This window comes from Enhydra lutris, unplaced genomic scaffold (genome assembly GCF_002288905.1).
Source record: "Enhydra lutris kenyoni isolate GAN:26980312 unplaced genomic scaffold, ASM228890v2 scaffoldscaffold37, whole genome shotgun sequence".
Taxonomy (NCBI): Eukaryota; Metazoa; Chordata; class Mammalia; order Carnivora; family Mustelidae; genus Enhydra; species Enhydra lutris.
The window spans coordinates 13941731-13956052 of record NW_019154121.1 but is presented as its reverse complement, the minus strand read 5'-3'; the positions used below and the strand labels follow the sequence as shown (position 1 = coordinate 13956052).

At 40.7% G+C, this 14322-nt stretch overlaps 1 protein-coding gene across 2 annotated transcripts in view; it reads left to right on the top strand.

Annotated features, from left to right (window-relative positions):
- LOC111154497 (coiled-coil domain containing 81) overlaps positions 1-4400 on the top strand; it is a 41603-nt gene extending 37203 nt beyond the window's left edge. For both annotated transcript variants that reach the window (XM_022514122.1, XM_022514121.1), the window contains 2 exons: positions 3193-3318; positions 4259-4400. In XM_022514122.1, the coding sequence (XP_022369830.1) occupies positions 3193-3318; positions 4259-4400 (268 nt within the window). The remainder of the gene's footprint in view (positions 1-3192; positions 3319-4258) is intronic.
- The last annotated feature ends 9922 nt before the right edge of the window (positions 4401-14322 follow it).

The following is a 14322-nucleotide window of genomic DNA, read 5'->3' as shown; positions in this document are numbered from 1 at the left end:
GAGATATATCTAGAAATATGTCATAGCCAATGTCAGAGAATTACTGCCTATGCTCTCGTCTAGGATTTTATGGTTTCAGGTCTCACATTTAGGTCTTTAATCCATTTGCAGTTTATTTTTGTGTGTGGTGTATGAAGGTGGTCCAGTTTCATTCTTCTGCATGTTGTTGTCCAGTTTTCCCAACACAATTTGAAGAGATTTCTTTCCCCATTGGATATTCTTCCCTGCTATGTTAAAGATTAATTGACCATATAGTTATGGATTTATTGCTGGGCTCTCTATTCTGTTTCACTGATCTGTGTGTCTATTCTTGTGTTAGTTCCATACTGTTTTGATCACTACAGCTTTGTAATATAACTTAAAGTCTAAAATAGTGACGTCTCCAGCTTTGTATTTCTTTTTCAAGATTGCTTTAGCTATTCAGAGTCTTTTGTGGTTTCCATACAAATTTTAGACTTATTTGTTCTGGTTCTGTGAAAAATGTTGTTGGTATTTTGATAGGGATTGCGGTAAATCTGTAGATGGATTTGGGTAGCATGGACATTTAAACAATATTTGTTCTTCCAATCCATAAGCATGGAATATCTTTCCATTTGTTTATGTTCAATTTCTTTCATTCTTTTCTTTCTTTTTAAGACATTATTTATTTATTTATTTATTTGAGAGAGAGAGAGAGAGAGAGAGAGCGAGCATGAGCAGGAAGGGGGCAGGGACAAAGGCTCCCCACTAAGCAGGGTCCATCCCAGGACCCTGAAATCATGACCTGAGCTGAAGGCAGACATTTAACCAACTGAGCAACCCAGGAGCCCCTGTGTTCAATTTCTTTAATCAATGTTTTATAGTTTTTGGAGTACAGATCTTCCACCTCCTTCATTGATTATTCTTAGGTATTTTATTCTTTTTGGTGCAATTGAAAATGGGATTGTTTTCTCTTTCCTTTTTTTAAGTAGGCTCCATGCCCAGTGTGGAGCCCAACATGGGGCTTGAACTCATGACACTGAGATTAAGACCTGAGCTGAGATCAAGAGTGGGACACTTAACTGACTGAGCCACCCAGGTGCCCCAATGGGTTTGTTTTCTTAATTTCTCTTTCTGCTGCTTTATTATTAGTGTATAGAAATGGAACAGATTTCTGTACATTGATTTTGTATCCTGTGACCTTACTGAATTAATTGATCAGTTCAGGTAGTTTGTTTAGTTTTTTGGGTTTTTTTTTGGTGGAGTTGAAAGCAGGATCTTGAGATATTTGCACTCCCATGTTCGTAACAGCGTTCAGTAGCCAAGACATGGAAGCAATACAAATACCTAGTCACAGAGGGATGAATAAACAAGACGTGTTATATGTATGCAATGGACTGTTACTCAGCTTTCAGAAGGAAGGAAATTACGACACATGCTGAACATGGATGAACAGTGATGACATCACGCTAAGTAAAATAAGCCAGTCATAATAAGACAAATGTATGATTCCATTTCTGTACAGTATTCAGAGTGGTCAGATTCATGGAAACAAAGTAGAATGGTGGCTGCCAGGGGCTAGGGGGAGGGAGGAATGGGGAGTGGTTTAATAAGTACAGAGTTTCAGTTTTGCAATATGGAAAGAGTTCTAGATATTGGTTGCACAACCGTGTAAATATACCATGTATCTATACACTTAGAAATGTTTAAGATGGTCAATTTTATGTTATGTGGTTTTACTATTTTTTTTTAGATTTTATTTATTTTCTTGAGAAAGAGAAAGTATGAGGCGGCGAGAGGGGAGGTGCAGAGGGACGAGAAGACTCCCTGCTGAGCAGGGAGCCTGACTCAGGGCGCCATTCCAGGACCCTGAGATCATGACCTGAGCCCAAGTCAGGCTTTTAATGGACTGAGCCACCTAAGCACCCCTGTGTGGTTTTTACTTTAAAAAAAAAAAAAAAAATACAATGGGGGCGCCTGGGTGGCTCAGTGGGTTAAAGCCTCTGCCTTCGGCTCAGGTCACGATCCCAGGGTCTTGGGATCGAGCCCCGCGTCGGGCTCTCTGCTTGGCAGGGAGCCTGCTTCCCCCTGTCTCTCTGCCTACTTGTGACCCCCCCCCCCGTCAAATAAATAAAAAACATCTTTAAAAAAAAATACAATGAAAAGGGAAAAAAGTTTATATGGCAGGTACCATTTGGTCATTGAACTCCCATTGTGTGATAGGCATTGACACTTTGTGTATATTATCTCATTTAATCTTTGTAATGACCATACAGTAGCGGAACTGTTGAATCGTGCTCATCAGAGGAAAATGTGGCTGCGCTCTCCAGGGACGCAAACCAGCGGCAGAGTACTTTACCGATTTTTATCAGAGAGTCCTGACACCTAGTGGCGGTTGCTGCCTATAACACAGAGCCCTGAGAGCAGGCTAACTCAACGGTCATATTTAGTGAAGTCCTTTCTAGACTTTAATGAGAACTGAAGGTAGGAGTTTCAGTTGGGCAAGAAATAGACACATATAAATAATTTGAGCCAGGTTTAAGATGATTCATAACAGCAGAGGCTGAGCGTCTGGAGACCAGTAATAGAGATACTTAGCACTGGGAATTCTGGGGCATGGTACTTGGAGAGAGAGACTCTGCAATTACTTCTCTGATACTGTGACCTTCACCAGACTCTCTCTCTCACTCTCTCTTTTTTTACCTTCTTCACAATATTAAGTATTTTTGATTTTGTTTTCCTTTGCCTGGTCACTTCTGTTTCTTTTCCCTTCTCTAGCCATTCATTCATTTGAATTCCTCTCTCTTCTGCCTTGTAACATGCCTGTGGCAACTCGTGGGCTGATTACTGACAGCTGAGAGACTGGAATAAAAGGAAAGAAACCTAAAGTATAGGAAATCCATTTGAGATGATTCTTCAGTTTAGTTAAATTAGCCTCAAAGGAAATTAATGGCTTTAAAAGGCTGCATTTGTTAACTTGAAAAAGGTTTCAATTCTGCTAATTTAAACCAGGATTGAAGATGAAAGGTCCTAGACCCATAAACTATTTGAGAGCTATAATGTTTTTAGTATTTTTCCTCGTTCTGTGTTCATGCCTTTTAGTATATTTCAAAGAGTAGTGAACAAAACCAGAATGTTTCTGTTTAATCTACCATAAAGGGAATGGGGCTCCCAAGGTTGGTGCCTGCCCTTCCCTACATTGTGAATAGAAGCAGACCATGCTGTTCTCTCCAGGAGCCTGGCAGACAGAAATGCTGAGCTGGAGCGGGTGAACAGAATCAACCAGAGCTTGCAGGAGGATTGGGAAAGCAGTGCTGCAATGAAGAGGCAGCGGGACCTGGAGGAGAAGGCTTTCGAGAGGTGATTCCCGATTGGAACCTCAAGGGCTCTGTTTGTGGAGAAACCCCCTCTGCTCCTCGTGGACTTTCCTGAGATGCTGGGATGGCAGACAGGTTTCCAGGGCCAACTTCAGTTCATTAGTTGTGGCTGCCTAGCACACCTGGTGGAGAAGAGAATCCTGGTTTCAGTGGGAGCTGCTGCTCTGGTGTATTAGAAATGCCTGTTATGGAGATGAGCTTGGAGAATGCCATGATGTATGTTACACACTTCACATCTCGCCCCGATCTTAGCCTCCATGTAGGGTGATTTTAGTGTCATTTTGCGGAGGGTAAGGAGGCATGGGGGAGGAGAGCAGGAATTCTCCTTGGAAATAACTAGTTGGAAATAGGGAGACAGACTCCCTCTGAACACATTCAAGGCTGACAGAGCAGTCATTTAAGAGCAGAGTCAGGGGGTTGTTCGTAAGACTGGCAACTGGGAAACAGAGATGCCCATGATGGAACCAACCAAGAACATCTTCTTGCCACACTTCAGACTCGTGCCACCTCTCCCTAGCTATCCACGAACCATTTAGAGTTAGGGAGTTTAGTCATGGCTTTGTGAATTCACACTAACTTTGAAGAGGCAGCTGATCTTTTTGTCTTACTTTTTTTCATTTGTAAAATAAGGAAAGCAAACACCGGCCTGACTTAAGCTAACAGAGGAGTTTTGTGATCAAATAAAGGGAGGTTTGGAAGCAGGAGATGCCCAGCAGGCTTGAGCTGCAGGGAACAGCGTGGGGGGTGGGAGGGAGTGCAGGGGGGCCGTCACAGGTGAGTGGTAAGCCCCTGGAGGGTGGGGAGTGGGTGTGACTTCTCTTCTGCCTCTCTTCTACCCCAGTGCCCCCCATCACCACCTTCCCCACCCTGGCACAGACTCAGGGGGCGCCTAATGATGGCTGCTCGTCCTCCTCTCTCCTCAGGGCGTCAGACAAGCTCTTCCTCTTGGACCAGTGTGAAAAGTACCGGCGCTGCAAACAGTGCCAGAGGCGCACCTCCAACGTGGGTGAGAGCAACCTGTGGCCCCTAAACAAGCACCTGCATGGCTCCCGGTTGTTCATATAATACCTGAAGTTTGGATCCGTGCTTTCCTGGGGACAATTTTTCTTTTTTCAGTATTTAGGTATGATGGTGAAACTACCTATTTTTACTTTAGAGGGAAAAGTTATCATGCTGTTTTGGAGCTTTCAGGAGAAGATTGCTTTTTCACCCCTTAATGAAGTCACACAGGCAGGGTCTCCCCCTGTCTTCCTCCTGCCCCTACAGAACCCTGCTGCCACTGGGGGCTGGAAATGGGGGACCCAGCCTCCTTCTGGCTCCCGAGGCGCTGCTGACCCAGCCCAGCTACTCATTGACGTTGTGTAAGAAACTTGTTTTTTTCTTCATCTGTAATGAATAGTGTCCTAATAAACATTTTCTACGTACCTGCCTGTGCCTCATGGTGAATTTTGCCATCCCTTCCCAGAGAACTGTATATGATAACATTCCAGAGGTAGATCATTCCAGAGGTAAATCAGGTTATTGCCACAAGTGGTCAGAGCAATGCTTTCTGAGTTTTCTAGTTGAAGACACACCCAGGATTTTGTTGGCACCTCGGGGGATCTCATTGGTGCCCTTCTTTTTTTTTTTTTTTTTTTTTTTTAAGATTTTATTTATTTATTTGAGAGAGAGAGCGAGAGAGCATGAGTGGAGGTGAGGGGGTGGGGTAGGGCTAGAGGACAGAGGGAGAAGCAGGCTCCCTGCTCAGCAGGGAGCCTGATGACCACGTGGGGCTGGATCCTGACCTGAGCCAAAGCAGATACTTAACCGACTGAGTCCCCCAGGTGCCCCCAGGTTCCCCCAGCTTGGTGCCCTTCTGGCCAACCATTCTGGTATAGATTTACTGTTGGGCTGAGTGTGTGCTGTGGGGGGAGTCTGGCTGGACCACCAGGCGCCGCTGCCTTCTCTCGTTGCTTCACCGGCATTCATGCTTAAACTGTCCGCGCTGTGAAAGAGGAATGTGTTTCTGCTAAAGGACTGATTTTCAGTCAAGGTAGGGGGGTGTTCTAAACCCAAAACCTCACTCCTTTATCTTCCTCCTTTCCCTTTGCTCCACCTGCCCTGTCTTTCCACCTCGGGTAAACCAATGAACAAGGCAGAGAAGTCTAGGTTTCTGAAATACAAAAGCTAGGAATGCAGTCCCTTAGACTACTTGCTTTCTGTCTGCCACATCTTTCTTAGGAAATGGGGAAAAGTATATGTGGGTGAGACATCCAAAACATTGTTTCTCTCACAGATACAAAATAAGAATATTTGGAGCCCTGAATAGTTAAGGGGAAGGTATTTAGTCAAAGTGATATTAAGCAAATTTTGTTCCTAATGTTGTCTTTTTCTATGGAAACCAATATGCTTCCTGGGGACAGAGGTTGTCTGGAAACTCTCCTCACAAGCTTCCTACAGTGCCACTTCCATTTTCTCAGAAGATCACTGTGTGGAGGACCAGTCATCACCAACCAGTATTTACAACCATAGCCTTTCCCCAGTACTGCTTGACTCACCTAGAGTCCATACTTGCTATACCCTGGGAGTACTTCTCGGTCTCAAATATCTAACAAATTACGATAATAGTTTTGTATTAAGATAATAAAAAAATACATACTGCTTTGTTAAATAAAAAAAGACTGTAGGCAACTTTTGATAAGTTTAGGTGAAAAGATTTAACATTATAGGCGATTTACACTGTAGGAACTAAACTTATAATTTGTAGCGGGTACTGACTTAGTGTGTGCCAAGCACCCAGCTAATTTTTGGTGACCTGGAGATTAAGACTCTTCCGTCCCCGCCTGCTTTCAGAGCACTGACTGTGCAATGCAGAGGCGGGACATGTAACGAGCTAAGTACTAAGTGTGCTTTGAGTTGGTTGTTACGGAAGAGGAAGGTGGCGCTCTTGGAGTCAGTTGAGCCGTGGCATGGAGACTGAAAGCTCTTGGGGGAGATGAGGCCTAAAATGAATCTGTAAGGATAAATAGGATATAGCTGGGTGAGGAACGACAAGCGGTCATGGCAAGAGATGACAAGACCTGTCTATCAAGGCTACGATGGAGACGCAGTTATATGAGTTCAGTTACAAAACCAAATTTTTTTTTTATCAGCCACTTTAAGAATCAACTTGTATTATGTCCTGTCATTAACACAACTGATTTCATATAATAAAGAAAAGACAGTCTTTTTTTAGAAAAAGTCTTCATAATTTGGTATTTTCTTTACGGATACCAACTGCTAGTCTTGTATTAGTCCATGTTATTAGGCAGGACTCAATCAGAATGTCTTTTCCTAAATCAATTTGAATTACTATCATCAATATATGCCATTCCCAGAATTATGGCACTGCCAGGCAAGATTAATATATCAAAATTTGTGGACTCTTTTGGGTATCTCATGAAAAATACGGACCCATTCCTAAAAATATGTCCATTTTCACCTACAACATTTTGCATGCAATCAGAGTTTTCCTAGACCACCTGGACACAAGTTAAGACCTCTTGCTCTGGATAGCTTTCCTTCAATAGCATTACAAGCTCAAGTTATTAAAAACGAGTTAAGTGAAGATTTTGCTTATTGAAAATGCCCTTTCAGCTTTAGAGAATTATGTCCATTTTTGTCTTTCTCTTTGACTTTTCATAAGAACAGTGAGATGAGAGTTGGAATAGCCATTTGAAAACATATACTCCAGTATTTTTCAAACCCTCTAAGACTCAGTAAAAGAAATATATTTCATATTGCAACACAGAATCTGTGCTCACACATATGTTTGAGACCAAAGTTTTATAGAGCTATGCTTACTCATCCATCTGCAATGCATTCTTGTAATTTCTATTTTATTTTATTAAAAATTCTGATTAGACCAAACAAAACTGATTTAAAAATCCACTAATGTAAATAGATCGCATTCAGTCTGGTAAACACACTTTTAATATAATTCTTCCTTCCACTATGCTCTCACAGTGATGTGTAGGTTGTTGGAATTCATTAGTGGTTAAGATGGTATTATAAAGACATTCAGCCAGAAGACTGAGGAATGTTTGGGCCTTATCTTGGCATAATCTGACCTCCTCCTTCTGAGGTGCCCCAAGAAAAACAGGTAACTATTTGCCAGCCCTCCCTAAAAAAGTTTAGTCCTAGAACTTCCAGTGCATTTGAGGACCAGAGAGAAAGGAGCCTGAGATAGAACGATTCAAAACCCATGTCCCAATGCCTAGATTGCAGGCTGGGGGAGGTCTTAGAAATTTAAGAAAGAAGAAGTGCTAACTAGTTGCAGACTCTGTCTTAATTCACTAGTCTGTGGGTAGAAGAGGAGGAAGTGGACTGCGCACAGGCCGTCTTGAACAGCCGTGTGTTTTGGGCTGTCTACTAAGGTGCCCAGTTCCCAGTTTTCTGTTGTTGCTGTAACAGATTACCACAAACTTAGTGGCTTAAAACAATATAAATTTATTCTCCTACAGCTGTAGAGGTCAGAAATCTGCAATCACTTTCATGGGGCTAGAGTCAAAGCGTTGGCAGTGTTCCTCTAAAGGTTTGGCGATGAGAACCCTTTTCCTTGCCTTTTCTTGCTTCTAGAGCCCTTCTTTGCCTTCCTTGACTCCTGGCTCTTGCTCCATCCGCAAAGCTAGCAGTGGAGCATCTCCCAATCTCTCTCTGCTTCTGTTGTTACATGGCCTTCACCTCTCCTCCAGCCAAATCTCCCCCTGCCTGCCTCTCAGCAATAGTTTTGACTACCTTTAGGGCTCACCCTGATTCTACAGGATAACTTGCCCATCTCAAGATCCTTAATCACATTTGTGAAATCCTATTTGTCAGAGAAGGTGACAAGCACATGTTCCAGGGGTCAGGATATGAGTGTTTAGGGGATCCACTATTTGGCCTACCACAGGGTGGATGGGATCTAAAATTCAGCCCCAGCTCCACTCCACGCATCATGCCCTGCATCAGAAGGTAGGTGGTAAGACACTTGCAGCTGCTGCCGTTTTCCCTTGGGTCTAGGCTGCATAGCTGTATCTGAGGGCTTTCTTAGGGGTTTGGTTGGATTATGGAGGATTATGTTGGGGAGAAGGAAGGACATTCCATAATTCACGTGTTAAAGGCTTATTATGGTTTGTTTATGATGTTCTAGTCATATTTTGTAATGTTCTTTTGGTTTTTGTATAGTCTTAAGTTTTGATATCAGGGTAGTAATGACCTCATAAAATGAGTTGAGAAATGTTTCCTTTTCTTCTATCTTCTGAAAGACACTGTATATAATTGGTATTATTTCTTTCTTACATATTTGGTAGTACTGAGTAATGAAAATTACTTCCGGTCTTCTTTGCTGGAAGGGTTTAAGTGATGAATTCAATTTTGGTAGGTTGCATTAAGGACTCTCAGCTATTCCTGAATTTAAGGGCATAGAGTTGTTAGTAGTGTTCCCTTAAAATTTTTAAAAAAATCCTATTCATTTATTTGATAGAGAGAGAGCATGTACCAGGGGGAAAGGCAGAAGCAGACTCTTCACTGAGCAGGGAGCCCAACATGGGACTGCATCCCACGACCCTGGGATCATAACCTGAGCCAAAGGCAGATGCTTAACAGACTGAGCCACCCAGGTGCCCTAAAGCTTTTTTTTTTTTTTTTTTTTTTTAAGATTTTATTTATTTCAGACAGAGAGCAAGTGAGAGAGAGAGAGCTTGCACACGAACTGGGGGGAGGGGCAGAGGGAGAATCAGACTCCCCACTGAACAGGGAGCCCAATGCAGAACTCAATCCCAGGACCCTGAGATCATGACCTGAGGTGAAGGCAGATGCTTAACCGACTGAGCCACCCAGATGTCCTTCCCTTATTATTTTTTTTAAGATTTTATTTATTTGAGAGAGAGAGAGAGAGACAGAGAGAGAGGGAACACAAGCAGGAGGAGTGGAAAGGGAGAAGCAGACTTCTCGCCGAGCCAGGAGCCCAACGTGGGGCTTGATCCCAGGACCCTGGAAGCATGACCTGAGGGGAAGGCAGACACTCAACAACTGAGCCACCCAGGCACCCCTTCCTTATTCTTTTAAAGTCTGTGGCATCTATAGGGAAATCTCTTCTTTGGTTCTCAATTTAAGTAATTTTTGTCTTCTTTTTTTCTTGGTCAGTGTAACTAGAAGTTTTAAGAACTATATTGGTCTTTCAAAGAACCAGCTTTTTTTTTTTTTTAAGATTTTATTTATTTATTTGACAGAGAGAGCACAAGTAGGCATAGAGGCAGGCAGAGAGAGAGAGAGAGAGAGGGAAGCAGGCTCCCCACTGAGCAGAGAGCCCAATGCGGGACTCGATCCCAGGACCCTGAGATCATGACCCTAGCAGAAGGCAGTGGCTTAACCCACTGAGCCACCCAAGCGCCCTCAAAGAACCAGCTTTTGGTTCCATTAATTTTTCCTTATTCTTTTCTTATCAATGTGATTAATTTCTACTCTTTTTTATTTTCTATCTTTTGCTTGCCTTGAGTTTGTATCTGTGTCCTAATTTTCATCTCTTATGAGGACATCAGTTCTACTGGATTAGGGCCCGCTCTACTGCCCTCATTTTAACTTAATTTAACTTGATCTCTATTATTATTTTTAAAAATATTTTTTATTTATTTGACAGAGAGAGAGAAAATAAGCAGGAGGAGAGGTAGGCAGAGGCAGAGAGAGAGGGAGAAGCAGGCTCTCTGTTGAGCAGGAAGCCCAATGCAGAACTCGATCCCAGGACCCTGGGATCATGACCTGAGTCAAAGGCAGACGCTTAAAGACTGAGCCACCGAGGTGCCATAACTTAACCTCTTTAAAGGCTCTATGTCTAAAATAGTCACATTCTGGGGGTGCATGGGTGGCTCAGTCGTTAAGTGTCTGCCTTCGGCTCAGGTCATGATCCCAGGGTCCTAGGATCAAGCCCCTCAGCGGGAGGCCTGCTTCTCCCTCTCCCACTCCTCCTGCTTCTCCCTCTCCCACTCCTCCTGCTTGTGTTCCCTCTCTCGCTGTGTCTCTCTGCCAAATAAATAAATAAAATCTTTTAAAGAGTCACATTCGGAAGCACTGGATGTTAGGACTTCAATAAACAAATTTTGAGGTATTACAATTCAGTCTATAACAGTGTATATTTTAGTCTTCATTCATCTGACAATGTCTTTATCTTGCTTTTATACCTGACGGGCATTTTTGCTGGAAATAGCATTTTGAATGGACTTTATTCTACTGTTTTGGTTCCATAATTTCTGATGAAAAATTCAGCCTTTTGAATCATTGTTACTCTATATGTAATGTGTCCTTATCTGGTTGTTTCAAGATTTCTTTATTTTGATTGTCAGTAGTTTATGATATATCTTTGGTGTGGTCTGTGGGGTTTATTATTTTTAGTGTTTACTGAATTTCTTGAATTTAAAAATTTTGCTTTTTACCAAATATGGGAAGGATTTTTCCATTATTCACGTATTTGTTCTGCACTTCTCTCTTCTCCTTTTGGGAACCCAATGAAATGCATATTAGATCTATTGATATATTCCCACAGGTCTCAAAGGCTTTTATTCATTATTATTTTTACTTTTTTTCTGTTTTTCAGAGAGGATAATTTCTGTAATTTATCTTCAAATTCACTGATTCTTTCCTCCATTGTCTATGTTCTGTTGTTGAACCCACTGAATTTTGCATTGTAATTTTTCAGTTCCAAAATTTCCTTTTTTAAATAGTTTCTACTTCTCTTCTGAGAACATCTATCTTTTCATTCATTTCATAGTTTTTAATCTCATGGATTATGGTTATAATATTTGCTTTAAGGTCTTTATCTGAGAATTCCAATATTGAGGTGATCTCGGGTTGGCATTTGTTGTCTTTTTCCTTGTAAAGAAGTTAAGTTTTCTTGCTTCTTTGTGTGTTGAATAATTTTGCACTGTATCTTGGACATTTGAATATTATGTTGTGAAACTCTGGGTCCTCTTAAAATCCTCAGGAAAATTTTGATTTTTTTTGTTTTGTTTTGTTTTGTTTTTCTATTTTTGTATTGTTTTGAGCAAGCAAAATCTTGAAGTTCAGGATCAAGTTCTATCTTACTTTCTTTTTTTCTTCTTCTTTTTTTTAAGTTTCAGAGGTAGAATTTAGTGATTTATCAGTTGCATGTAACATTCGGTGCTCATTATATCAAGTGTCCTCTTTAATGCCCATCACCCAATTATCACTTCCCCCCACCCACCTCCCGGTCCAGCAACCTGTTTGTTTCCTAGAATTCAATGTTTCTTATGGTTTGCTTCCCTTTAAATTTTCATCTTGTTATAATTTCCTTCCCTTCCCTATGTTCATCTGTTTTGTTTCTTAAATTCTACATATGAGTGACATCATATGGTATTTGTTTTTCTCTGACTGACTTATTTTGTTTAGCATAATACCCTCCAGTACCATCCATGTTATTGCAAATTAGAAGGTTTCATTCTTTTTGATGGCTGAGTAATATTCCATTGTTTATATGTACCACATCTTCTTTATCCATTCATCTGTCAATGGTCATCTGGGCTTTCTATAGTTCAGCTATTGTGGACATTGCTACTATGTGATTCTTCCATTCACTATGTTTGTATCCTTTGGATAAATACTTAGTAGTGCAATTGCTGGTTTGGAAGGTAGCTCTATTTTCAACTTTTTGAGGAACCTCCAGACTGTATTCCAGAGTGGCTGCACCAGTTTGCATTCCCAACAGTACAAGAGGGTTCCCCTTTTTCTGCATCCTCACCAACATCTATTGTTTCCTGAGTTGTTAATTTTAGCTACTATGACCAGTGTAAGGTGGTATCTCATTGGGGTTTTGATTTGTATTTCCCTGATGCTGAGTGATCAGCATTTTTTCACGTGTCTGTTGGCCATTAATATGCTTTCTTTGGAGAAATGTCTGTTCACATCTTCTGCCCATTTCTTGTCTGGATTTTTTGTTTGTTTGTTTGTTTTTTTGGGGGGGTAGTTGTTGAGTTTGATAAGTTCTTTATAGATTTTGGATATTACCTCTTTATCTGATGAGACATTTGCAAATATCTTCTCCCATTCCATAGGCCTTTTAGTTTTGCAACTGTGTCCTCTGTTGGGCAAAAGCTTTTTATCTTGATAAAGTCCCAGTAGTTCATTTTTGCTTTTCTTTCCCTTGCCTTTTTCTTCCCTAGAGGAGTTGTGTCTAGCAAGAAGTTGCTGTGGCTGAGGTCAAAGAGGTTGCTGCCTGCATTCTCCTCTAGGATTTTGATGAATTTCTGTCTCACATTTAGACCTTTCAGCCATTTTGAGTTTATTTTTGTGTATGGTGTAAGAGAAAAAATCCAGTTTCATTCTTCTACATGTGGCTATCCAGTTTTCCCAGCACCATTTATTGAAGAGACTTTTTTTCATTGGATATTCTTCCCTGCTATGTCAAAGATTAGTTGACCATAGAGTTGAGGGTCCATTTCTGGGTTTTCTATTCTGTTCTATTGATCTATGTGTCTGTTTTTGTGCCAATACCATATTGTCTTGCTGATTACAGCTTTGTAAATCAGCTTGAAGTCCGAAATTGTGATGCCAACAGCTTTGGTTTTCTCTTTCAACATTCCTCTGGCTATTCAGGGTCTTTTCTGGTTCCATACAAATTTTAGGATTATTTGTTACAACTCTAGGAAAAATATTGATGGTGTTTTGATAGGAATTGCATTGAATGTATAGATTGCTTTGGGTAGCATAGACATTTTAACAGTATTGTTTCTTCCAATCCATGAGCATGGGATGTTTTTCCATTTCCACTATACTGATATAGTGTCCTTCATCTCTTATTTTTGTCTGATATAAGAATTACTACTCTAGCTTTCTTTTAATGTCCATTAGCATGATAGTTCTCCCCCACTCACTTTCAATGTATAGGTGTCTTTGTGTCTAAAATGACTCTCCTATAGAGAGCATATTGATGGGTCTTTTTTTTTTTAATCCACTCTGATACCCTATGTCTTTTGATTAAAGCATTTAGTCCATTTACATTCAGAGTAATTATTGAAAGATATGAATTTAGTACCATTGTATTTCCTGCAACATTACTGTTTCTGTAGAATGTCTCTCTTCCTTTCTGGTCTTTGTTACTTTTGGGCCCTCTCTTTGATCAAAGGATCCCCTTTATTATTTCTTGCAGGGCTAGTTTACTATTCATTAATTCCTTTAGTTTTTGTTTGTCCTCTTTATCTCTCTATTCTGAATAAGAGCCTTGCTGGATAGAGTGTCCTTGGCTGCATATTTTTCCTATTTAGCACCTTGAATATATCATGCCAGTCCTTTCTGGCCTGCCAGCTGCCTGTGGACCGGTCTGCTGCCAGCCTTATGTTTCTACTCTTAAGGTTAAAGACCTCTTATCCCAAGTGGCTTTCAGGATTTTCTCTGTATCTCTGAAATTTTAAGCTTCACTATTATATGTTGAGGTGTTGACCTATTTTTATTGATTTTGAGGGGACTTCTCTGTGCCTCCTGGTCTTGGATGTTTCCTTCCCCAGACTAAGGAAGTTTTCAACTATAAATTGTTCAAATAAATCTTTGGCACCCCCCTCTCTCTTTAATTTCTGGGGTTCCCTATTATCTGGATATTATTTTGCTTTATGGAATCACTGAGTTGTTGAAGTCCCCCTTTGTGATCCAGTAGTTGTCTTTCTCTCTCCTTTTTAGCTTTCTTATTTTCCATCATTTTTTCTTCTATATCACTGACTCTCTCTTCTATCTTGTTTATTCTTGCTGTTAGAGCCTCCATTTGTGACTGCATCTCAGTAATAGCATTTTTAATTTTGAACTGATTAGATTTTAGTTTTTTATTTCTCCAGTAAGGGATTCTCTAGTATCTTCTATATTTTTTACAAGCCCAGCTAATATCTTTATAATTATTGTTTTAAATTCTAGTTCAGACATCTTACTTATATCTGTATTAATTAAGTCCCTGACAGTGAGTACTTCCTCCTATTCTTTCTTTTGGAGTGAG